The following is a 24724-nucleotide window of genomic DNA, read 5'->3' as shown; positions in this document are numbered from 1 at the left end:
TGTCTTTAAAATAGGATCTTGAGTGCAGAGACATCTCAAAAAAAGGAAGAAAGGAAGCACAGCAAGATTTTTTTTTTTATTCAGGAAAATTAAAAAGAGACTGTTAGGTATCAGTTCTGGAACCAGAGAAGCAGGGAGAAAAACCTAATTAATCTTAGAGAAATAGGAAAATACCTGTGTTTTGTGTGAAAAATCAGTCACAAGTAGTGGTAGATACATCTCTATTATATGTCCATATCTTGCCGGAGGAAAGGGAAAAAGAAACAGCAAAAGAAAAGAAAAGTTGGAGGAAACTACAAAAAACATTTGTTCTGGTTTGTATTTGTGACAAGACTTCATTCAGTTCCTGAAAGTGTCAGGAATGCCAGCAGCAACATGCACAGAGTAACTTGAACTTAACTTGCAGACACTTGAGTTGATGTGTTTAGACTCTGCAGCTGCCTTACGGGGCAGGAACAGCTATGTGTGAACTGCAGAGTGCAGCACATAGATTACAGCCTGTTAAAATTGTGTAGTCTGAAAAAAGCCTCTTACAGATACACAGTTGGACAGCTGCTCTGGCGTGATGCAGCAGTTTTGTATTGTACCAGAGACATTATTTTTGGATAGGAACATGGCTTAGCTAGCTCAGGGAGGATCACTCTGGTTTGAGTGATGCCATGTTGGCACTGTATCAGGACAAAGGGTTTTGTGAAATTTTGCTCCAGCCAAATGTTCCTCTTGCTGCTGTAATTAGGATAAAGACAACATGATCAGAAACCCCTTCTCTGCAACAATCCTTTGATCAGGTTTTGAGTCTTTGGGACCACTGAAAAGCAGAATTTGCAAGAACAGCTTTTGGATGAGACTGGTATTTTATTCATTACTATTGAGTTGAAAGTATTGCTTCCTTTGGTAATGAAAAAAAAATAGGAAATGTGTGAAAACATTCCCCAACACATCTGCTATGCCTTTTCAAATTGAAAATAAGTCAGAAGTCTAGTGAAAGTGGTCAATACTGAGAAGTTTTTCATAAAGTAATTTTCTGCTTCACACCATATATATATTTGTGTATTTATTCCTAGACAGAATGTGTACTTCTGCAGTTTGTTTTGGAAGTGAGTAATGGGATCAAATGAGGAAGATGTAGAGTTGTCTAACCCAGTCACCACACAACCTTGCCAGTATATACTTGAATGCTTTGTCTGATCCAGCCATTTATTAGAAAAGACTCATTTGTGCCTTAAGCTGTAACTAATACAAGCAAATTTGATAAAATAAAATGAGAATGTTCTATTTTCTTGGTTTTATGGGGGTTTTGAAACAGATTTTAGAACTATATTAATGACAGAGTACAGAAACAAACCAAGTGATGGCCACATCTGAATGCTTCCAAAGTTAGGGGAGCTAGTTCCAGGTTTTCTGGATAGACTTTAAAAGAAGAATTTTCCTACTAGATCTGATGAACTTTAAGAAGGTTCAGTTCAGGTGCAGAGCTGAACTTTTTATGCTTTGGGCTCATCTCTTGGGCAACTAAAGGTAATGTAATAATATATTACAGTGAATGTTTGCGTATATTATCCAAAATGTTAGTTAAAACTAGGGTAATTAAATGGAAAATTACCATTTACAACACATATGTTACACCTAGCTTTTTGTTACATTCTTCAACCTGTTTTACTGCCTTTTCTGAGGCTGTAAGAGTAAACACCTGCTTTAAAAGGTAATAAAGAATGAACTCAAAATTGTGTCAAATTCAGGAGTGTCACTAGCAAGGCTTAGAGAAATGCATTTTTCTTGTCTATCTGGTTTTCCAGGAAATGACAAGCTAGCATATGCTTTCAATTTTTGAGGTCAAAGTTATAATTTTTTTTCGCTAAGTTACATAGGAGAAAACTTTGAGGAATCTTTAATATTGCCAAATATGTAAAGGGCAGCAATGCAAGAAGAAAACAGAGCCATGGAACAAAGTAGTTCATGCACAGAAGAGAGATTTATCTTGGCTCAGCAGAGCCATATATAAGCTTTCTTTTCACTGGTGACTTCAGAGTAGACTACATAAGGAAGGCAGTTAATAATTTCTGGCTTTGAGCTACATCTCTTATTTAAGTGCATTCTTTTAAATTTTAAACAAGAGTCAGTGAATTGAAACAGTAGTGAATATTTTTCTGGGTATAAGCTAATGGTATTAATTTCCTTATAAAATTCTTGCATTTCAGAAATTAACCCTCTTAAAAATGTATGTGTTTTTATATTTGATTTCTCCAAGAGCCAGTCTCTTAGGCTTACATTTATGAAAATGTAGTTAAAGGCTGTTATTAAGAGTATAGATGGGTTCCTGTTCTTTGGGTAAATAAAAGTGGTCTGAAGACCTGCCCACAACTGAAATAAAAGACAATGTGTCCAGTGATTTCATAGAACCTGGAATTAACTTAACTCCCTATATATCTTGCTTTAAAGTCTTGTTTTTAAGTAAAAACTATGAGGCAAAAAAAATCTCCACTCACTAGCTAGAAAATTTCAGTTGCCATATTTTATGAATTTCAGCTTTTCTTTTAGAATTTCAGGATATTTATTTAATTGTGCCATAGAAATATGCTGTCTTTGTATAACTGACTTGGTAAGAAACTGGCTGCAATAGTTCTCCTTTATTTATAGTAGTAATAAAGTAGATCACATAAAAACAAGTGGTTTTCACACTAGAAATAAGTAAAATCAGCTGAAGATAATTTTAAGAGTATTGACAGGAGAACACTTGCCAGCTCTTGAGTGACCCATTATTTTTACTGTTTCTTTTGGGGGGAAATTGGGAGGAGGAGGGAGAGTGTTTATAATTACAGTGTAATAAAAGGTGTATTATATATTACATCACAGCACATAAAAGTCAAATGTGTAAGTCATGTTAAAGCATACATTACAGAATTATGTATAGAGCATGGTTGTTATAATGTGAGAAGACAAGTTGTTAGCATTTTTGTATTGTATTCCAGCAAGCTGTGACCTTTCATCCTGTTCCCTTAAAAGCAGATAATGGCAGCTGAAAGAACCTGTTCCCTATTCTAAACCAGATAAGAATTGCCTTATTCTGTGATTAAATGGAAACCAGAAAAAATATTGAAGGGGTTTCAAGCAGCTAGGCTATGGTATTTTGGAATTACGATATTTCCCTTAGACTATTTAGAGTTCTTCTGCTTTTTCTAGAATCTGGTCAGCTAGAACAGCAGCTCGAGGAGGCCAGCACTGCAAGGCGGGAATTGGATGATGCCTCCAGACAAATAAAGGCTTTTGAGAAGCAAGTCAGAACACTGAAGCAAGAGAGAGAAGATCTTAATAAGGTAAAATTGTTTTGTCAGCAACTGTTCTTCTAAACCCTCAAGACTGTTTTATTTTTGTTCATTTTGCTTGTAATAACTTTCAAGAGTAAAACTAATGAGCAGATAACAAGTGTGTAGCATGACCTACTTAGCTTTCTGCCTTTTTTTTGTTGAAGAAAAGGACATTATTTAACATGTTGTCTGTATGACTGCTGGGTGGTCCCTAAGTGATTGCTTCCAGATAGTGAACAACTCCATAATCCAAATTGCATGGTGGCTGCAAAAAAGGTTTTATAGTTTCACATTTAGGTGATAATGATAGGGGTTAGAAGACAGAGTAGAGAAGAACTATTCCAGACAATTTGATCTGAAGTATGGGTGAGACATTTAACAGTGAAAAAATGTGAAGAATATGGTATTAAGGCTGTGTCACAAGTGTTTCCAGAAAGGAGATGTGAAAAATTGCCCAAGTATGAAGATTGAAAAGTAATTTGAAACAACTACAGTTAAAGAATACTGGGTTTTATTTCTTCTTCTCTATCTCCCTGATCCTTTGTTTTCTTATTTATAGCATACTGTCTTTCATGGCTTTTTTTTGTATTCATTATTAAATCAACCTGCAATCAGGTGTGAAATACATATAACCTGTTTTTCATGGTGATGATATTGGCCCGGTATTTTAGAATCCATGCTAAAGTTGATGTGCCAGCCATGTTTAAGACTCTTTGTTCTGACCCTTAAGGCTCTTAAAATTTTGAAAGCTGCCAGTTTGTCCCAGAAAGACCATCTCTTTTCTAAACCAACTCATAGCAATTAGGACCTCTTTTTTAAGAACCTTAGAAACGTTTTTAGATTTACATGGATGTCAGCACTGCCAAATATTAAATCTTCCTGTTGGTCTTTTTTTTATCCTGAAATTTGCTTTTCCTTGCTTGTTATTTCTGCTCTGTTTTGATTGAACATTATTGAACTATTTAAACTGTTGTGGTCCCTAATTGGTAGTGTGGTGGCACAAATCTAAGGCACAGCAAGCTTTGTGAAGGTATTGTGGTGTGGAGTTATCTCTGCACTAGCAGTGTTATTTCATAACACTTTTTTGAAAAAAATAGTTATCATATATTGCTTTTATTCACTGCAGTGTTTCATTGCCTGAAACTTTCTCTGGTATTTGATATGAAGATACAGTGTATGGAAATCATATTTGCCATTGCAGACCAGTTTTCAAAAGCTTCTTGAGTAAAAATTTTTGTAAAGCAGAGTTTTCCATTAAATTTTAATCATTTAGCACTCGAGATTCTTGTAATTTATTTAAGTAACTTTTAAAAAACAACCCTAATTACATTTTTGCATTAAGAAAGCAAGGTATTTTTATATTGTAATGCAAGTGCTTGAAAACCATTGTGTTTACCTGTAATAATGGAGTAGATTCCTGCTTGGTTTGCATTTATGGAGTTTTACTAACTAGTAGTGTAAAACAGGCCTCTTTCCTTATTTTTAGAGGCATACAGTCTGTATTGTAGATGCATTCATGAAATAAAAAAGAATATGTAGTTTCTGTTCACTCTGGAGAAGGTGTTAGATGCACATCCCAAGATAAAATTGGCCTTGTAGCTTTCTAGGTTTATTACTTAATTCTTTTTTCAAACTGTAGGAACTGGCAGAGTCTAGTGACAGATTAAAATCCCAAGCCAAAGAGCTGAAAGATGCACACAGCCAGCGGAAATTGGCAATGCAGGAATTCTCAGAGATGAACGAGCGGCTGACAGACTTGCACTCTCAAAAACAAAAGCTTGCCCGCCAGCTCCGAGATAAGGAGGAAGAAATGGAAGTGGTGATGCAAAAAGTAGAAAGTTTAAGGCAAGAGTTACGCAGAACAGAGAGACTTAAAAAAGAAGTAAGTGGTGAGAAGACTGTTTAGACTCTATGAAATAAGTTATATGTAAGGTTTTCTGAGTATATTTTTAAATGTGTAAATCTTTAACCTTTTGTCTGTTGTTTCAAACAGTACCAATTTTGTTTTCTAAGACTTTGAAGTGTTCTGTTTGGTGCTGGAGATTTCTCTCTTATTGAAAACCATCAATAGATTTTGGAAAAAAAAAAAATACCAAATCCTATCTATTAAAAACGTATGTACTTTTGTAGCTGGAAGTCCAAGCTGAAGCTGCAGCTGCTGAGGCATCCAAAGACAGGAAATTGCGAGAGAGGAGTGAACAGTACTCTAAACAGTTGGAAAGTGAAGTAGAAGGGCTAAAGGTTAGTCTGTTTTGATATTAACACCTGCAAACTTACTAGTCAACTAGGACTTGGATCTGTTTGATTGCTTTCAGATGTAGGACAAAAGGGTTTTGTCAGTCTGTCACTTCAGCTCGTGCTGAATGTTAACGCAGGCATGCATTGCATTATTGCCCAGAAAAATGAACATTTGCCTGATGTGCTATTTCTTAATAATCAACCATGTCTTACGCATTGTTTCCATTAATACCTTGTTTAACTTCACCTGTTAAAAGCTTTTTTTTTTTCTTCCTTAGCATAGGATGGTTGAATATTTGAAGATAAACCTGCAGTCTAGGCAGTTTTCTGTATAGGTGTTCTATCTGCTGTGTTGTTCCTCATGTTTCCTGCACAATAGATGTCAACTGATGTACCCATAGAGGAACAGCTTTAGCACATTGTGCCTCTCAGCCAGAAGATGAGGCATTTTTGCCCAAGAACAGCATTGAGCATGAAGGCTTTGTTTATCTTGATGAGATTGCTCACATGTGCATGTGATTTTAAAAGAAGAAATTTAAGGCAGCCAGGAATGTTAACTGCTATTTTATTCTGTGATTTAGCTTTTTATGCAGTGCTCTAGAGAAGTTAGGCTTTCTCAAAAATTGAATAGAAACTTTTAAATTTACTTATGCAGATTGCTGTTCCTTTACAGCAAAATCCTGTTCCAAATGTTCCATGCAGTAGGGTAATTCTAAACTTTTTGGACAAAATGTGAGATTAGTCCTAATCTGGTCTTGATTTAAATGAACAACCAAGTCTTTTTTCATTAGAGCTCTCTGAGACATTCATCAACATTAAGTTATGGCACAGAAAAACGGGTGGTTTTTCACAAACATTCTTCTGTTTGGCCTTCCTTTGCTAGAAGAAAATAAGGAAATCCATTCAATATGAAGTTTGGATTAATAAAGTTTCTACTGCTGTGAATTCAGATTGTTATCTGAAAATTAACATGTGCTTCTTCTGATTCCATGAATCTTCCCCATCAGCAAAGAGTTTGTATGACAGTTTAAAAGGCGAGAAGAATTTATGGGAGATCTGTTGAAAATAAATGGTACACTGATTTATAACAGCAGGGCAAGTTTGTCAGAAGAGGAAAAGGGAATTTTAGCTTTCTTGGTAATATTTTACAATTCAGTAAGCACACTTTGGATCACGTGTGGTTGTTGTGATACTGTGCTGTCCATTCAGTAAAAGCTCCCCATGGCTCCTTAGTTAAATTCAAGGAGCTCTCCTACACAAAAGTAAACATTTAAAGAAGAAAGGAAGGTTTCTCCTAATGAGAAGAATAGGAAGGACCATAAAAGATGGAAGGTTAAGTGTAAACAGCATGTTGAGAGCTAAATAAAGAGAATTTAGGAAGCATTTTGCAGAGGATGCCCGGAGTGATTGTGGAGAATTCTTTAAATCCAAAGTAGAAAGCCACAGGAAACTCATGGGGCTGCTTGGAGATGAAAAAGGCAATCTCTGAGCTAATAGAGCTGTGGCAAAAAATGCTCCACAAGTCCTCGGTGTGTCAGGCTTCACTGCTGAAGGAGGGGAGATTGCCACACAGTGTGTTCTTTGCAGCAGGCTGAGCAGATGAGCTGGATGTGTCTGGGATGATTGCAGGAAGCAGGACAGCTGGCAGGTGAGTCAGACATGAAGTCACCTGAGGGAGTTCTGAAGGAACTTAAATGAGAAGAGAGCTGCTGGCCAAGATGTGAACACCCTTATTACGGGCAGCCCACTGTGTCACTGGGCAGGTGACACAGGCACCTCCCACAGATCATCTGGGGAGGTGCAGAGGACTGGGTGCAGCTTCCTCAGGAAAGGAGTAGAGGCTGTGGTAAAGGATAAGGTCAGAGAGTCATGGATGAAGCAGGGCCTGTTGGGAAGAAAGCAGTGTGCCTTCTGTCCAGCCAAGTGCTGCAGCACTGACCTGCTGGAGCTCTGCACACTTGTCAGTGCAGAAGTGTTTGGACAGAGGGATGCTGTGGATGTCGTGTACTCAGATTTTCAATAAAATCAGACTCAGTGTTAGTCAGCAGCGTGCCCTGTTAGCCAAGAGGGTTGCATTAAATAGCAGCTGTCAGTGTGCCAGGAGATGCATTATGTCTCAGTTGCACCATTTGTCCATTTGAAATAGGCATGTATGAAAACATCTATATGGAATATGTGCTTACATCAATTAAAAATGTATTCTCTGTTTACTATATCTCTCTCGTTCTCTAAGCCATTGTTCAATACTATTTTGCTTTCTCTTCTACTGCACCATCTCTCTTGTGGTTGCAATAGTATCTTTTCATTGTGGTGAAAAACATGCAATTCCACTAAAACATTTTATGTACCTGATAGAGGATGTTGCAAAGCCTAAACTCTATCTGTGCTCCATGACCCTGTATGTGTGAACAATTCAGGATGTTGGGCAGTAACAAACAAGTTCCATAGTTAAGTGCCTGTGCATGAAAGAAAATTCCTATGCTTGCTTTTTTTAAAAAAATCTTTCTCCAAAATATCTCCTGTTAGGATGGCATCTTCCTTCTCCAGTTTATCATTCTGCATCCTAAGGGCAGGATTTTACTCTTAGATCAAAACAGATGGTTGTTTTGATGAGTTAGAGAAAACAGTGCAGTAGCAGCACATCTCTGGCTCGTACATGTAGGGGGTTTTGCAGTTTTTTGCTGACACAAACAGCAAGGCCCAACTTTCTCAGAGAATTTGTCATGGTACAAATTCAGCTCATTGGAATGTTCTACAATGACATTTAGCTCTTAAAGCCTCTTCATACATCAGCAAAAGAAAATTACCCAAAGCCATGCCAAATTAAGAGTGACTGAGAGGTTTTTAACATCTCATGGTAAGATTGGAGTTGTAATTAACAAAATACCTTCAATCCTTTGGAAGGTGTGACACAGTCACCGTAACGAAATAGGTTTTCCAGTTACCTGCACTTTCTCAATACAGTGTTTGTATGGATTTCCTTTCCTTAGAATACCTTTAATTACATACTTTAAAAACCAGAAGAAATTCCAGATCTAGTTGTCCATATGTTGACATTAAAAAGTTATTTCCATACTTGGATTTCAGTGCATGTCATGCCACTATCTCATTTTGAACCTGATCTTGCTCCTCCTCTATGTTATGGCAGGACATTGAGTTTAGTGAGTGCAGCATTTGGTGCAAATGTGTATGTATCCTGAAGCAGTGTGTAAAGACTATTGAAATGCCAGAAGACCTCACTAAGAGAGCTATGAAACTGCGAAAAGTGAAGTAATTACTCTTATTGTTTAAAGCTTGTTTTTCCTGTTAATCCACTATGCTATAAATGGTCAGTTTAAGTAAAATAGGTCAGATTTCCCTCCTGACTCACACAATCCATACAGTGTTTCTGTAGCTAGACTTTAGCCTTCAGTTAAGCCTCTGCTTATCTTAGTATAGCTTTTCCAGAAATTATTTGTCCTTCAGAATATATTAACTGTATATTCTAGTCCTTATTCTGCATTTCTGAAAGTCACTTGAACTTCTTGCTTTCAGCTGTGTGAGTGGAAGCATCAAAGTCTTTAATTTTGTGGTTGCTTTCTGACTGCATTTAAGGAGAATCAGAATGTGACCCAGAGGCATTTAAAGTGATGACCAAATTTTCAATGGCTTCAAAACTACTACTGTGCTTAAATAACAAAATAATAGTGTCATTCAGATTTATGCTCTTAACAAATTTTGAAAAAAAAAAAGAGATTTGTTTAACTCAAGGCTCTAATGGGTATTTCTAAACAAAGACTTTGGAATATTGAGTTGTTATTAAGCATTATTTTCAGCATTCTTGAATGTTAATTTGGGGCTGTTTATTTTAGCAAAAACAGGTTGGTCGCTCACCTGGGGTAAGCAGTATAGAACACCAGCAAGAGATCACTAAATTAAAGGCAGACCTGGAAAAGAAGAGTGTTTTCTATGAAGAGGAGCTATCTAAACGTGAAATGATGCATGCAAATGAAATAAAAAGTCTGAAGAAAGAGCTGCGGGATGCAGAGAGCCAGCAGCTTGCCCTCAAGAAGGAGATCATGGTTTTGAAAGACAAGTTAGAGAAAACCAGAAGAGAAAAGTGAGTATTGTATGAAATTTACCTTTTTTTTTTAACTCTTTGAAGTCTCCTAGTATTGTTCCAAGCACACTGTCACTTCCTTAAGTGTAATGCAGACTCTGCTGCATTTTGGCTGAGCTGATACCAGGGTTGAAAACAGTCACCATTAGAAACAGATCAGAACAAAAAACTCCACGTGCTTGTACTGAAATAGTTAATTTTGCACCAGAACTGTTTTACTGGGTGACCATTCCAAGGTATGTAACTTGAGTTCCAGACTTGCAGCTTGGGGTAAGTTGACCTCTGAAACTTACGCTGCACTTTAAAACAGTTTTCCAACATTTTTTCTTTTATTTGGTATTTTCATCTTTTGATGCAAAACTAATGTGTTAGAGATCAAGTATTGTTTACATTTCTGCCAGCACAGGAACAGTCACTTAATGTGATCTGAAGGCTAATCCATGCTGGGTTCCATCCAGTGTTAACATCAGTCAGCAGACTACTGTGGGCGTAAGCTGCTTTATCTCTTCTGACATGGTAATTTGTCAGACCTGCTTTTTTCTCTACCGCATGGTGGAGTTTATAACTGGCCTTGAGCTTGTTCCTTGAGGCATTCATCAATAAAATCAAGTTTTTCTGTTGGATGGTGTAGTAGTGGGAATAAGTTATAAACTGAACATGCTCGTGTTCATTCATAAAAAGTTGAGAATTCTTCACAGACACTAATAAAGATGAGTCTTTTCACTATAGCAAGATGGGAGATGAGAGAAACCATGGAGAAGTCCCTGATGAGAGCTTAAGCAAATTACAGCAAGACCTTTAAATATAAGTAGAAAATTAAATACAATTTTTTCAAAAAAGTTTATGCAAATAGAGGTGGAAATGCTGTTTATCTGCTAAATTGTATTCAGCAGGGGACATAGATCATACAGCCTAGAATGCAGTGCATGAGGTGTTTCTTCCTAGCCTGCAGCTATTAATAGGCTGGACCAGCACAGGAGTTTGCTGCTTTGTTCTAGGTGGAGAGGTAAAACTTGCCTCAACAGCATGTTTTCATTGTGACACAACTAAATGGTCTTTGCTTACTGACTTACTGACTTTACTGACTTAAAAATGCACAAAAGGCCATTCTGCCCTGTAAAATATAAAGGTGATGGTGTGACACTCCTTTGAGACCAGCAGTGTCTCAGGAGGAATATTCAGTGAAGAATCATGAACGCCTCTTTCTGCAGAGTTAAACTGTTTGTAAGGATCATACCTCCAAGCAGTGACCAGATTAACAACTCCTTTCCCAATTCTAATGTTGTACCAGCTGCAGGCGTTCTAACTAGATCCGTTCTAGCTCGTTCATAAACTCTCTTTCAGTCTGGTCTCTCTCTATAAATAAAAAAATAACTGGGTACAAATCTACAGTGGGTGCTATCGTAACCATGTGTTTCAAGTGTGTGAGAGTTGTGTAAGAGAGCATTTTAAAGTGTGAGCAGAAGTGTGTCACATAACCAGTGTCCACTGCTTGGCTCCTCATGGCAAGGGCTGCAGAATCATGCTAAGTCAGTTGTCCAAACACATGATTAGTGATGAAGGCCTAATCTTATCTGTCTTCTGTTAAATAAATCTGCAAAATCTCATGCAAGCATTAGGACTCTACAGAAAGGCACAAGTTCACTGTCCCAGTTATGGTCTGACGTCTCCAATTTAGAAGGGAAGCTTAAGCATAAGGAATGGATGGAGAAGTTGCTGTTGCCATTCAGTATTTGGTAGTTTTCCTTAAAAGAACATAGATTTTTCTGTTTCTGCCTATCCATATTGGTTTTGTAGCTTTTATAGTCTGGCATGAAAAGCTTTTTGTGAGTCTTCCAGTAGAGAGGTGTTGAATGTAAGCCCTGAAAAGGAAGCACCTGGAGGCTTTGTGCTGAAATAAGTGGAATTATTTCAACAATAGGCTTGGGGTGGGCGTGGAGTTGAAGTGTGCTTATACAGTTTGGCAAAAATATTTTAGTAGTCTAAAAATAATCTTCAGTGCATATTAAAAAATATCTTGGTAAGAGGATGTGGTTGTATTACTGTGTAAGATGAGTGAATTACATAGGTTATTCTAAGCAAGGATCAAGTAAGAGCTTTGACAAGATCTGTATGTAGAGTTTTGTGTAGCTTGTGCATTGGTAGTTTCTGCTTTTCATTTTTTAAATAGATATTTTTGTTTCCTTCAATTTTAAGCTTTCTAACTTTTGCTATTTGAAAAGCATAAGTCTTCAAGGGAGAGATTACTTACCTGTGTAAAATGATTATGCTTTGCTGAAGTCTCATAAACTGCATGCTATTAAAGTTGGAAGCAGAGGAACACAATATCAGGCCAGTGATCCATGTAGCATGAGATTCCATTTCTTTGAATTGTCATTAGGAAATATTTCAAAAGAAGATACAAGAAACTGTGTAAAATAAATCACACTTGTAGAAACCTTTTTTAGGCCCATCATTTCATGATGGATTTATAAAGCAGAGAGTGTTATAGAACAGCGTTTGCTGGTTTTAAATTGTGTGATATAAAGAAGCTTGGGGACTGGTGTTTGTTTCAAATCTATTTTTCCTGGTTTCAAAGCAGTAAGATAAAATATTTGGCCACTTTGTACAGATGCAATGAAGAGCTGGAGTGACAAAGTGATACCATAAAGCAGTATTTCACATTGCTTGCATGTGGTTTGCTGCAGTTTTACTGATAAAAAGCTGGGTCATGTATATTTTCTTAAGTTAAGGAGGAGACACATAGCTAAATGTTAGATGAGAGAAGTTTGATGGGAGAGGAGTATGCCAGGCTTCAAAGCAAAAGCATTATTTTGATCTTGCTGCCTGTCCAAGGTACACCTATGGAGTCTGTCACATTTCTGTTGTTTGCTGAGTCGCTGTTTGGGTGTGATGGATTATACCCACATTCTCCTCTGTTTCAAATTTATCTTCATTTCTCTATTATACCGTAGCAATCTGACTTACTGGGATAATGACAATCACCAGCCAAGTTAAGAATGTAAAATATAGAAAATTACAAATATGTCGGGCTCTTTCACTAATCCAGTGTCCTTAATCCACCGCCTATCCACTATTTATGGCTGCTTTGAGCCCTAAAGCATTAAAGGAGTAAATTTAAGACAAAAACCCCTAAACAAACCCCTGGAAGCTGCATAAAAGAAACTCATTAAAAGTTAGTTTGGTCTTCTGTCTCCAAAATTAGCTTTGTATCTATACCTTGAAAACAGAAGCAGGACCTGTTATTAATTCCTATGACAGCCAATGCTTTAATCTCTTCCTGCCTTTTCCCTGCGCTCTTCATCATATGCATGGAATCTGTTGGTATAGAAAAGGAGTGGTGGTGAATTTCAAACTTGGCATTTAAACAGTGCGATAGTATGTAACTTTACTAGGATGAGGTGTTATGTTTCAAAGGATGCCTGGCAACATAGACTTTCACCATGAGTCTAACATGTTGTACTAGATTTCAAAGAGTGGTTGAAGCACTAAATGAATTTCAAATTAAGAGTAGGAAATTCAAACCAGCATTGCTCTTAACTGGGTTCACTGTAACCACTGACATTTCTCATCTTTGGAGGATGTTCTCTCAGTTAGGCAGAGCTGCAATAGTTCTGCATCTCAGAAAAAGAGGCAAGAATGTAATTTATATTTGCATTGTATGAAATTCCAGTCAGTATCTAGAAAAAAAATTTCAGTGCTCAAGACAAGGTTTCCCCTGGATATTATTTTTACAGAGTTAACCTTTAATGCTGGGCACTTTTTCAAGTCTTTTTAGACTAGACAGTGGTGTTTGCTGAGTGATTATTTTCTGTATCTGTGGCATTTATAGTATAGTTCTGTCAACCTACTGATGAACTTTGTGCCAGTGACCTGAATAATTGGTAAGGATGATACAAGATGCAAGGCTAGTGAATCTGAGAACAGTAGATACAAGGTGGGAGTTACACATCTAAAACATTGCTGTGCACCACTTGAAGGAAATTCCATGTGTTTTTTGGCAGAGGGCCTGCAGCTTTATTTGTTTTCAGGTCCTCACATTTATTGTGCAACATCAAAGTTGATATTAAGCAGAATCAGACAGGGGTTCTCATTTACTGAGTGACATCCAAGGGAGAAGGGAAGGTTTGGGGGAAACAGCTACTGTGAGACTTTCTCAGAAAGAAAGGTCCAAACTTGCTGTAGAATCTGGTGGAATGTGTAAGTCATCCATCCACTTTTTGCTCATAGTGAGTATATGATACCTGAATTAACAGTTCAGATATGACTTCTGGGCTGTTCTAAATTGCCCAAAGACTAGCCCATATAAGCTTCTCTCATCAGAGACCCAGCCCCAGGTGGTCTAATTTAGCTTCTGTATGCTCTGGTTTCATATGTGGTCATTTTTTGCCTGTCATTCTGTGTGAAACTTGGAATTACAGAAATGTGTGTTTTAAAATAATGTTCATGTGAAAGAAGAATGTGCCCTGAGCATTTTACAATGTCGAAACATACTTTGGTCTGCAGGATTACAGCTGCTCATTGTTTAAAGGATACATCTGAAGAATAAGTGGGTTGATAAACATTGGCTTGGTGGAGCTCTGTTAATTTTGTATTGATGGATTCTGTAATAACTGTAAAATTCAACAGGCTGGCTTGCAGTCCTAAGATGGTGGTATATTAAACTGCTTAATTTTAATAGGCTGTGCTGTTATCAGTGCAGTACTTCCCTTCAACATGTGTGTGCATTGATCTCTTTGTGTTTAAATGAATAATGGGGTGGGTTAGAATAGAAAACTTGCTAATTCTGCTTCACTTTATTTCTCAGCCAAAGTGAAAGAGAGGAATTTGAAACAGAGTTCAAACAAAAGTATGAGCGAGAAAAGATTCTGCTGACAGAGGAAAACAAAAAACTTACAAATGAACTTGATAAGGTAAGTAGTGATTAGTGTTTACAACTATTGTATTCTATGTACAGATTGGACAATATGGAACTGCATTGGTTATTACTAACTCTTAACTGAAAGCAGAAATTGAGAATGCATGTATATATATATATATATATATATATATATATATATGCATATTATGTGAGGGAATGGAATTAGATGGTTTTATATTTTGGTGAGATTAATTCTAGACAGCACTGTAAGCCAACAAAAAAGGATTATTTCATTGTGTGACCCAAATATGAAAATACATAGTTAATGATGTGATTATTTAGGGTACATTTACATGTCAATTGTTTGAAATACCAGGGCCCCTCCTACCCTTTGAGATTAAGTGTTACTTTGAGATACTAAAAAAATACAAATGATAAGGCATATTAACTGAAGTGTGTTGAGCAAGAAATGATTCTGATTCGTGCATTTGGATTGTCTCTTTATTGTTCATTTTGACAGGTTACTCAAGTTCGTTGTGCATTATCCAAGTCTTGCTAAACTTGTCTATTCCTTTTGTAATGCATTAGATTTTCTAAAAATATGATGAAAGTACAGTGTTCTTCAAAGTAAGCATGTTTGCATGTCTTTGCTCAAATTACAGTGTATTTTCATACTGGTATAAGACAGACAATATATATGCCTATAGGTAGGCTTAGTCCAAGAAAAATAAGAAAGAGCCTAGTCACTTTGATAGTTTTTCTGCTTTCTTTCTCTTCACCCATTACCTTTGTATTTTTCTTGTCAAATGACATATAATAAGTAGGCATATTTAAAGTATAAGCCCATTTAAATGATAAATAGGGTGTGGAGTTATTCATATTTGGAGTAAAAAGAAAAACAGATTTTAAATTGGCCATTTTTTTATCATTTTGAATTGTTAATATATTTCATTACTAAAAGAAGCTTTCACCTGAGATTTCATTCTTCTAAGCAGTCCTTCCTATAAAGTCTGTCAGGTCTCTGATTCCAATTTGACTTTCTGAATAATTACTTAACATAATGAAGGTTTAGTTCCCATTACCAGCTTGGGTTAGCTGTGGCTTTTGTCTTGCAGAATGTGCCTCTATGAATGGCAGCAATTTGAATGAGAGAGGTTAATTGCTAGGTATAACATAATGTACTTAGAGATGTGCATTTAATTTCAATTTCCCTGTCTACAAGTCAGTCAAATGAAAAATAAAGGAATGTGAGACACCTGGAGAATCTCAGGACTGTCTCATGCTTGTATCTGTTCAGTCTCTCTCTCTCCATGGTTACTAAACAAGAGAGAGGTTCAGCAGTCTTATCTGAGCCATAACAATTTTTATGCCTTTGCTTTGCTCTTCTAGTGTAGATTTTTCTATACAGAACATTCCACGCCTATATGGGGCAAAGCAGAAACCCTCTAGGAGTTTTAGAGGTATTTGGAGACTAATTCTCAGAAAGCACATTAAATTGATAGAGTAAAAATGTTGTTCAAGTCCTTAAAAGTGGATTTTCAGTACAGCTAAGGTTATATGTAAGAAGAGATTCTGGCTTTTATCATTACATGGTGTTCATTGTGATGGCCAGTACCGATTTCCAAAGCAGATGCAAGGTGTGGGAGAGGGGAACATATGGTTTTGAGTCTGCACAGTGATGGAATCACAGCAGTTTATATTTTTAATGAGTTGTTTAAATTCTCCTTCAGCTCACCACCATGTTTGAGAGGCTGAGTATGAATAATCGGCAGCTGGAGGAAGAGATGAGAGACCTGGCTGATAAGAAGGAGTCTGTGGCTCACTGGGAGGCCCAGATCACTGAGATCATCCAGTGGTGAGTGCTCTGCTCTCATGGCATGACAGAAACCCCTCAGTGTGTGATGGGGCTGGTGCTGAGTTTTTGTCTTTGCACATGGCACTTGAAGTGCTGAGCTGAAACCTCACACCCGTCTGGGATTCTGCTGGGGTTTTGGCTGAGATTTTTATAATATACAAATCCAGAAAATTGTGTTCCTCTTTAAGAGTGAAAGTGTCTCACCAAATAGAGCTTTTCAAAGTGAAGAAGAATCATGGCCATTGGGTGTGGCTTGTGGCTATGGAAGAATGCTGAAAGGAATCGTGCTGAGCTCACACCTCCAAGAGGGAGCAAGCCTGGGAAAAGTAGTGGCTGAGTGTGTCTCGGCATTCATTTCCTTCATCTGCTTGGCATGTGTCAGAAGGAAGCAAATACAGTACAACTTTTATGTGATTTTTTTACAAGGAGAGTATTTGAGACTACCACAAAGCCAGTCAAGTGATGTTTGTAATGGTACTTTTGCTAAATAGTGATGTTATCTTTCTAGTCTTCTGTCCAATTCTAGTAAATTAAAGAGAAGAAAAAAGGTTGAAACTATTAAGAGAAAAAATTGTGCATTCTAAGTTTTTCTATACTTATTTTTCCTCTTCATTCCTGTTTATCTCCCCTTACCTTTAATGCTCCATTGAAGTGTTTCACATCTACAAAATGAATTGGCATTCAGACATTTTATTTTACAGATTATCCACTTCCAGGAAGACTTCATCATGATCTACTAGTATTTTTCTGTTACTGATTGATTGATTATTCCTACCCCCTGTTTTTCCTATCTTGTGTTAGTGAAAAAAATCTAATTTGTTGTGTCCAGGCAAAAATGGGAAACATTGTTTTAGAGAAACCTATTTTGGTATTGTTGTAATGTTAGTTCAATTTTGTTGTCCAGATACAGAGAATTTTGGCTTTTGAAGAGTGCCATGTGAATACATAACAAGGCATAAGGGCCATCCTCTGGGTTTCCAATGTATTTTAAACAATGTTTTTTGCATAAATGTATGTAATGCTGATCTTTTTACGAAGTCCAATTTGTCTCAAGGCATTGTATGTGAAGCAGAAGCTAAAAAATTTAAAGGGTCCACTTTCTATGTGTTCCTTTTAAATTTTGTCTCACAATGGTGATAGTAGTGGACAACCTGAGTCACAAAAGTTTAAAAAAAATATATTTAACTGGTAATTTCAACAACTTTTAATTTTTGGCCAACTAGAAATGTTTATTCGGAAAAAAAACCAACAAGGTAACAAGTGAGACAAGTCTATAATTTCACATTCCTTATAGCTTTAAGGTAGTACTTATCTGTCATATTGCACCAAGGTAATCAAACACAATTTTTCAGATTTATGTATGAAAACTCCTATATGACTTGGCAGTTATAGGAAAAGACAAATCAGAATTAATTGTGGATTGTTGCACTCAACACAATGTAAAAATGTACCAACAGCCATTAAGAATGTACCTTCTCCTTTTATGAGAGTGTTTAATATTTTAAGATGTATTACTGATGTGGTTCAGGCAAATGATAAAGCATTTTTCCTGTTACGGATGTCACTGTAAAGGATAAAAGAGTTTGGGCTTGAGTTTCTTTTTATCTCTGAAGATACTTAGTGAAAAAAGATCAAGAACAGGCAAGACTGAACTTTCTGAGTAACAGTCACCATTTTACTGGTCCCTTATGATAGTATAGTGTCTTCTAAATAGTACAGAACTAAAAATTAAAGAATTATGTGTAACTGGAAAAATAGAAGTACTGAGGGCAAACATTAAGGGAATTTAAAAAGTCTGGCTTGGTTCCAGTTTTTCATCACGAAACACATCTCAATTTTCCCTCCATCCTTTTCTCTGCTTATGTTAAATTTCTTTCAGCTATGTGAGGCCTTATCTTAGGTCACATTTTTTCCTTATGTTTAGATTTTTCCATGTGTTACCCAGATAATCTGGTCATGTCCATTTGCTTTTCTTAGAATTCAGCACTGCATACTGAAACTAGGCTCTTCTGTGGGGAACATGGGTGCTATATGAAGTGTTTAAGTATCTATTATAATGATAAATATTTCAAAATAAAAAACCCAATAATTTTGAGGAAAACTGGTCTTATTTAATCAGTCACGAGCCTGTGTTTTACTCAGAAGAGCATGCAATTGAAGTCCATACCTGTCCACATCTTCAGTGTGACAATGGAATGCCTTGGAGCTAGGAAAGTAGGGGAGAATTTGTGGGCTCCTTCTTGAAAATTTAACTGATTTCTCACACAATATTACAGTGATATATGTATTTTGGGTGCATTACTTCCACCTCCTAAAAAGTGGCATTTTTTTATCATGACCCAGGAAGGATAGGAGACAGTAGATGGAATTAGTTACTGGTTTTGTAAACAGTTTGCTCAGCGGCCTGTAGTAGTTCAAGGGACTTCTTTTGGCCCTGTTTGGAGTAACACAAGCCCAAGAGGTCCCTAAATTCTTTTAAGTGCTTTGCCATCTAAAGGATGCCTCTCAAGAAATTACTTTGAATTCACATTTTGGATAGTTAAGATTTGTCCCTTTCTTCATGATTCCAGGGGCACTTTTAAATTTCTGTTTCTCCCAGGTTTTATAATCTGTGAGTAATTTTGACATCTTACCACATTCTCTTTAGCCTTTACCTGCTTTCTTACTCTGCTTTATTGCATCTTCAGGGATAATGTATGAAAACCTTTTAATCTTGCTGTTGTTATCTCAAGACACCATAAACAAGGCAATACATTAATATAAAGAATCAAATCAAACTTTCACTGCAAATTCTATTGTGGACTCAGCAGACCCTCACGTATCATTCAGCCTTAATGGAGTTATTATATTGACGAGTTTATATTAGCCAAATCACTCATCATTCCTTGACAAGAGTAAGAAATATTGAAGCTTTTATAGTCAGCTATAAATTTTCCTCTGGGAGATGGGAAAGAGATTAATTGCATTGGAGGTTAATGCAGTCACTTTAAAAAGGAATATTTTAAATAGCTGTGGTACCGTATTTCTGTGCTGTGCAGAAAGGAGGTCACTGGAAATCTTGGTGGTGATTCCCAGCGTACTTGGCAAGAATCTTGACTTGGGAGGGATTAATCTAACCTAGTTGTAGAAGTCCTACAACTCAATAAATCCCATGATTAGTACTCTAGAAGTCTGTTTTTCTCACCACAGGTTGAAATGGAAGCCTGCACACCTCATGTCAGATGGATAATTCTGTGGTGTTGAGTATGTTTATGTGGATGAGCTGAATCCTACCTGTTTTACCTATAGAATGGATGTTAAGCATAGGTTCAGCTGCCCAGAAGCTGTCGTGGTTGTTTACCACAATATTTAGTTCATTTTTTCCTTATCAGTTAGATTTTTTTTGTACTATTGTTGGTTTTATTTTAATTAAGTTCACTGAAAACACAAACCACCAACACAAAACCACCACCAAAAGAAAAAACAAAAAACAAGTACCAGCTACCCCCTCCCAACACTTCCAAACTAAACCAACCTGGAAAAGCACTGAAATTTGGGTAGGGGGTTTTTTGGTTCTTTTAAAATCTGTTTGCTCTCGGAAAAAAAAGCACATACAAATTGTGAACAAAATACAGCAGAAATTCCATGCATGCTCAAAACATGTAAAATTCTGAGATGTGCTGTGTTTGAGGTAAGAATAGTCAAAAGTTAATTATCTTTAAAATAGAAATTCTGGAGGACTGGGTGAAATTTCAGGGCTTGGGAGCAGAGGGAAGTGTTAAAAATTTTTAGAGAAGTATTTTTAAAAACCAGATTTCATTGGAGACACCAGGGGAGAAATTAAAAATGAAGTTGAAAACTTTGAGCATACTGGTTTAACAAAAGAAATTTAAAAGCATTGAGAGACTAGAGGAGTCATGACTCTCAGACTTCCTTGGGGTTTTTAAATCAGGCTAAACAAAGCTTGGTGTAAGACCCCACTGTTGACCACTTCCGTTGAGCAAAATGCTTTAGTGCTTTGGATCCATTTTATATTTAGTCCTTTGGTTCCAGCTGGAAGGCACAGACTTCCTGAGCATCCTGACAACACGATACAGATAGCAGCCTGTGGTTATGTGGAGGTTGTCATGATGTTGGATGTCTCCAACCAAAAAGTTATATGTAATTTTACAGGAATTTGTACAATATTTATCTTCTGGATTCTTTGCATTAAGGAACTAAGCTTTGAAGGGCAATTATATTGAAAACAGAACAGTTAACTCAAATTTTCAATAAAGAAAGAAGTGACTAGGTGGAACCTGAAGGTCTTCTTAGGTCCCCTGGTATGCTTGTCAGGGCTCTCTGTCAAAATGAGGTCAAGGAGAGCAACATTAGCAAGAGTTAATTTGCTGTTCCTGCTCTTTTTTTGTTCAGTTTTAGATTTTTAAAGCCAACCAAATGGAACAACCCCAGGAAAACAGGAACAAAAAAGTGCCAAGAGCTCTTGGGTCCACATAATGTTTAATAACGTGTGTCATTATTTAGAGAATTTTGCCATCTAGTGGACAGCAAAACCACCTCAGTTCCAAATTATACTGCTTTAATTTGCCATCTTCCAGAGCTTGAGCAGTACCCTTGAACTCAGTACAGTTATTTGTAAATATTTATATTTTCATTTTCTAGATTTCTGCTTGTCTGTGGAACATCTCTCTGAGGTTTTTGCATGTGCAGCTTTTCAGCATTTGGAACCTGAGGGTTCTGTTCACCATAAACCAAATAACTGAAGTGTTTCCTCACCTTCCATTGTGAAGGATCTGTGTGGCATCATAAAGTTGGACATAGAAATTGGGCCCATTTTTTTCTGCAAAGATTTTACGTGTCATTAAAAATAGAGAAAATTAAAAGCTGATTCCTAAATCTCTTTTCCTCCTCATACATCAGGAGAACTTGCTCTCACCTTGAGAGCCTCACATTCTTTTTATTCCTGCTTAAGCTTTTTTTCCCTCCGCAGTGTATTTAATTATGCATCCTCCACCTCCAAAAAGCATCTTTAGCTACTTTTTATATCTTTTGCTCACTGTTACAGCCTAAGTGGTTTGTGTAGGCTCTGATTACCCTGTTGTCAAAATGTGTCATCCAGCATGTTACGAAAAAAAAAGTTGGTATGCTGCTTCCATTGAGTTCTGATGTACCTTGGGAAAAACAGTGACTCATTAGTGTAAAAACTCTCAGTGACTTTAATAGTCAGGACGTGCAGGGTTTTCCTGGATTCCTCCCCACCTCTTGAACTAAATTTTAAACAGCAGACAAAGACAAGAAAGCCCAATAATCATTTGCGTTTACATGTTGGGTGTGAGATTTGTGGAAAATGGTTGCTAATTTTGCTTTTGGGTCCTCTGTATTACAGTAGTCTGTCTTCCTTAAATAAACCTTAAACTGCACAGCCAAAAGTCACCACAATCTGCAGATATTTAGCCCATGGCTTTTAGGGTGTGATCTTGCCCTGAGGCCACTGTTGGAAAGCTCTTCAGTTCCTCCCTTGCCCATGACAGTTCAGAGTATGTGCTCCCTGTCTTTCTTGCCTCCTGGCAACTATCTATAAATCTGTCTTGAAACTTGTATAATTAATGGTAAATTTGCAGCAATGTTCTGTTTGCCTATGAACCCCGTAGTATCAACCAGAAAAACTTACATTGCCTTACAGGTACGAAGGGGGAATCACTTCTTGCTGGAAGGTCACTGCGAAACAAAATCAACCATCTGGAGAGCTCTCATCTCCAGAGCAACAGACTCAGGTTTAGAGTTGCTTTTAAAGATGGGGAGGCAAGGATAAGTTAATTCTCATGAGTTAGAAAAGATATTTTCCCACTTTCCTATATTTTATTTACAGCTATTTGAGGTTCAGTACTTAGAGCACATCCTAAACATTTCAGTGTTTGGAGTTGATAGACTTAACTGTGATCACTGTGGCATTACCCTGCTGCTCTCTGAGGCAGCTCAGGAACTTGCATAAGGCCTGGTGTTGCAGAGCTTAGATTGCTCTTCTGTGGGCAAAATGAACATGTTTAGAGCCAGACATGTCAGGAAATGAGGTGGGAGGGATGGTGTTGGGGTATTTTTCTGTTTGTTTGTTTGAGGGTTTTCAAAAGTTACTTAGTTTCAGTGAGTTAATTTTTTTAGCAACTTTCTTTTCTATGTTAACACCTGAGGCAAAGTAAAGAAAGAACCTTCTGTTGTGATTAATCACAGAAAGTTGTTGTTCTTTCTTTGTAACTGATGATCAAAGAATCTGAAAAACAGGCATGTCTCCTCCTTGTTGTCTTTTCACCCAGAAAACATGTCTGGATAGAAAACAAGCTTGGTGGATGAGAGAGCCTCTTCTGGCCTATGCTGTTTAATAACATTAAAAGTAGACTCTCCCTTTTTAATTAGCGCTTCTTGAAATAACATCACTGTTTAACTCCTAGTTCTCATAGTCAATTGGTACAGTAAAGTTAACCACGAGTTCCAGTATTGTCTGGACAATTGAATTGTTAATTATTGGTTGTCAATTTTGTCTTAATTTGCTCCCTAAAAATAGGTTGAAAGATTTCTTTCTCACAGTCTCAATTTCAGGTAGCTGATAGTGTGAAAACACACTTCTGTGTGGTTTTCTGTTTGGGTTTTTGTTGTGTTGTTTTTATCCTTATGTTTTATGACTCTTTTTGTATTCTGATTTATCTGTTTCTGGTTGTTGGCTTGTTGAAGAGACTTCTGTTTTTTCTTTAGGTTCTTTGATTAAAACACTTTATTTTTTCCTATGTAATCGTGTAGGGTAAGCGATGAAAAAGATGCTCGAGGTTATCTTCAAGCCTTGGCCTCTAAAATGACAGAAGAGCTGGAAGCCCTGAGGAACTCCAGTTTGGGTGCAAGAGCTACAGTAAGACTTTACTTCCATACGTCGGAAGGGGTTTTTTTAAGAAAAAAACACTGATTTGACAGTTTCAGCTGCACCAATAACTTATCTGCAGAGTCTGTGTTAATTGAAAGTTAAACTTTCCTAGATCTTCTGAATAACTGAATACCAAATTTATTGTTTATCAAATAATTAAATACCAATATCTTTATAATGTGATTTTATCTATGTTATAGTTGAAGTAGCTACTTTGTAGTCATATATGAATTTGTTGAAGGAAATCATGTTTTTATTGAAACCTTCAATCTTTCACTTGTGAAGTGTGGATGTTCTTCATAGCTGTCATCTGAATGGAGGCATATCAAAACCAGATTTCACAAAGTCGCTTTGCTGTTGAGATCAGCATAAAACATAAAATTTGTATACTACTACTAACACTACTCTTAATTTTAGATTATTTTGGAATTAAGGAAGTCTTACAATAAGGACATAATAGACTGAGAGATGTAGTTGTTAAAGTCAGTTGCATTCCTCATGTTGAGCTTCCTTTCCTCTTTCTCTTCCCTTTTTTGATCCTTTCCTAGGACATGCCCTGGAAGATGCGACGCTTTGCAAAGCTGGATATGTCTGCAAGGCTGGAGCTCCAGTCTGCTCTTGATGCTGAAATCCGAGCCAAACAGGCTATTCAAGATGAGCTGAACAAAGTCAAAGCTTCCTGTATCTCTACAGAGTGGTAAGACTCAATTGTTCTGATGCAAATTTACTTTGATACCTCCCAGGAAATGTCATCAAATCATTGTTTTATCTACCTTGTCTGTAGAAATCTGATCATGAATGATATGCCAGTTTCATGCACCGAGATGAGAAAGAAACGCCACATCTCTCTTCATTGTTTGAACACTTACTGGGGAAAGTTGAAATCTTGAAGTCTTTCAGAGGGAACAGATTCTCTTTTAATAATATGATCTCTTCTAGTTGTGATAACAAATCCAAATCCATAGTTTGGATTTGTGTCTTAGAATATATTATTTTCCATTCTGCTGATAGAGACTGGGTTAGCTGACTAAAATCAATTATTGTGTACTGATTTGCTCAGTAAGAAGTAATCATGGTTAATGGACTACTATGATTTTTTTTATTCCTTCCTCAGATCTCTCTCACTTCTACCTCACCACCCCCACAACAGAATTTATTCTGAGTTGTGTGAATGCCTGAAACAGGGTTTGGTAGGAAGCCATTCCATTTCCAGGTGTCCTGCTCAGAGCACTGGTGTGTTTTGTAGCTTTACGAAAGCAGTAGGACAGAGATGAGATAAAAGTATGTTACCTGTAAAATGGGAACATCTTTTCTATGTTTCACCTACCCTGAATGTCTTTCAGGCCAGGTAATGTGATGACAGGCAGCATTGGAAATCCTATAAGAACAGGAGAACCAGTGTTTACTTTGACAGGCAGGAATGAGAAATGTGCACAAATTGCACAGGAGTGTTACTTCTGAGCTGTGAGTCAGAAAG

General features: G+C 36.9%; 1 protein-coding gene across 18 annotated transcripts in view; it reads left to right on the top strand.

Moving 5' to 3' along the window:
• The window catches only part of CDC42BPA (CDC42 binding protein kinase alpha), a 181123-nt gene that overhangs the window by 111348 nt on the left and 45051 nt on the right, over window positions 1-24724 (top strand). For 14 of the 18 annotated variants that reach the window (XM_086870670.1, XM_086870638.1, XM_086870611.1 and 11 more), the window contains exons 13-20: window positions 3181-3314; window positions 4945-5187; window positions 5436-5546; window positions 9395-9642; window positions 14450-14555; window positions 16234-16358; window positions 23130-23235; window positions 23796-23944. In XM_086870670.1, coding sequence (XP_086726796.1) covers window positions 3181-3314; window positions 4945-5187; window positions 5436-5546; window positions 9395-9642; window positions 14450-14555; window positions 16234-16358; window positions 23130-23235; window positions 23796-23944 — 1222 coding nt within the window. The remainder of the gene's footprint in view (window positions 1-3180; window positions 3315-4944; window positions 5188-5435; window positions 5547-9394; window positions 9643-14449; window positions 14556-16233; window positions 16359-23129; window positions 23236-23795; window positions 23945-24724) is intronic. The other 4 variants (XM_086870685.1, XM_086870667.1, XM_086870704.1 and 1 more) reach the window with 2 other exon arrangements.

This window comes from Cyanistes caeruleus, chromosome 2 (genome assembly GCF_971803275.1).
Source record: "Cyanistes caeruleus chromosome 2, bCyaCae1.hap1.1, whole genome shotgun sequence".
NCBI lineage: Eukaryota > Metazoa > Chordata > Aves > Passeriformes > Paridae > Cyanistes > Cyanistes caeruleus.
Note: the sequence above shows the minus strand (reverse complement) of the source record. Positions and strands in the feature narration are given on the sequence as shown.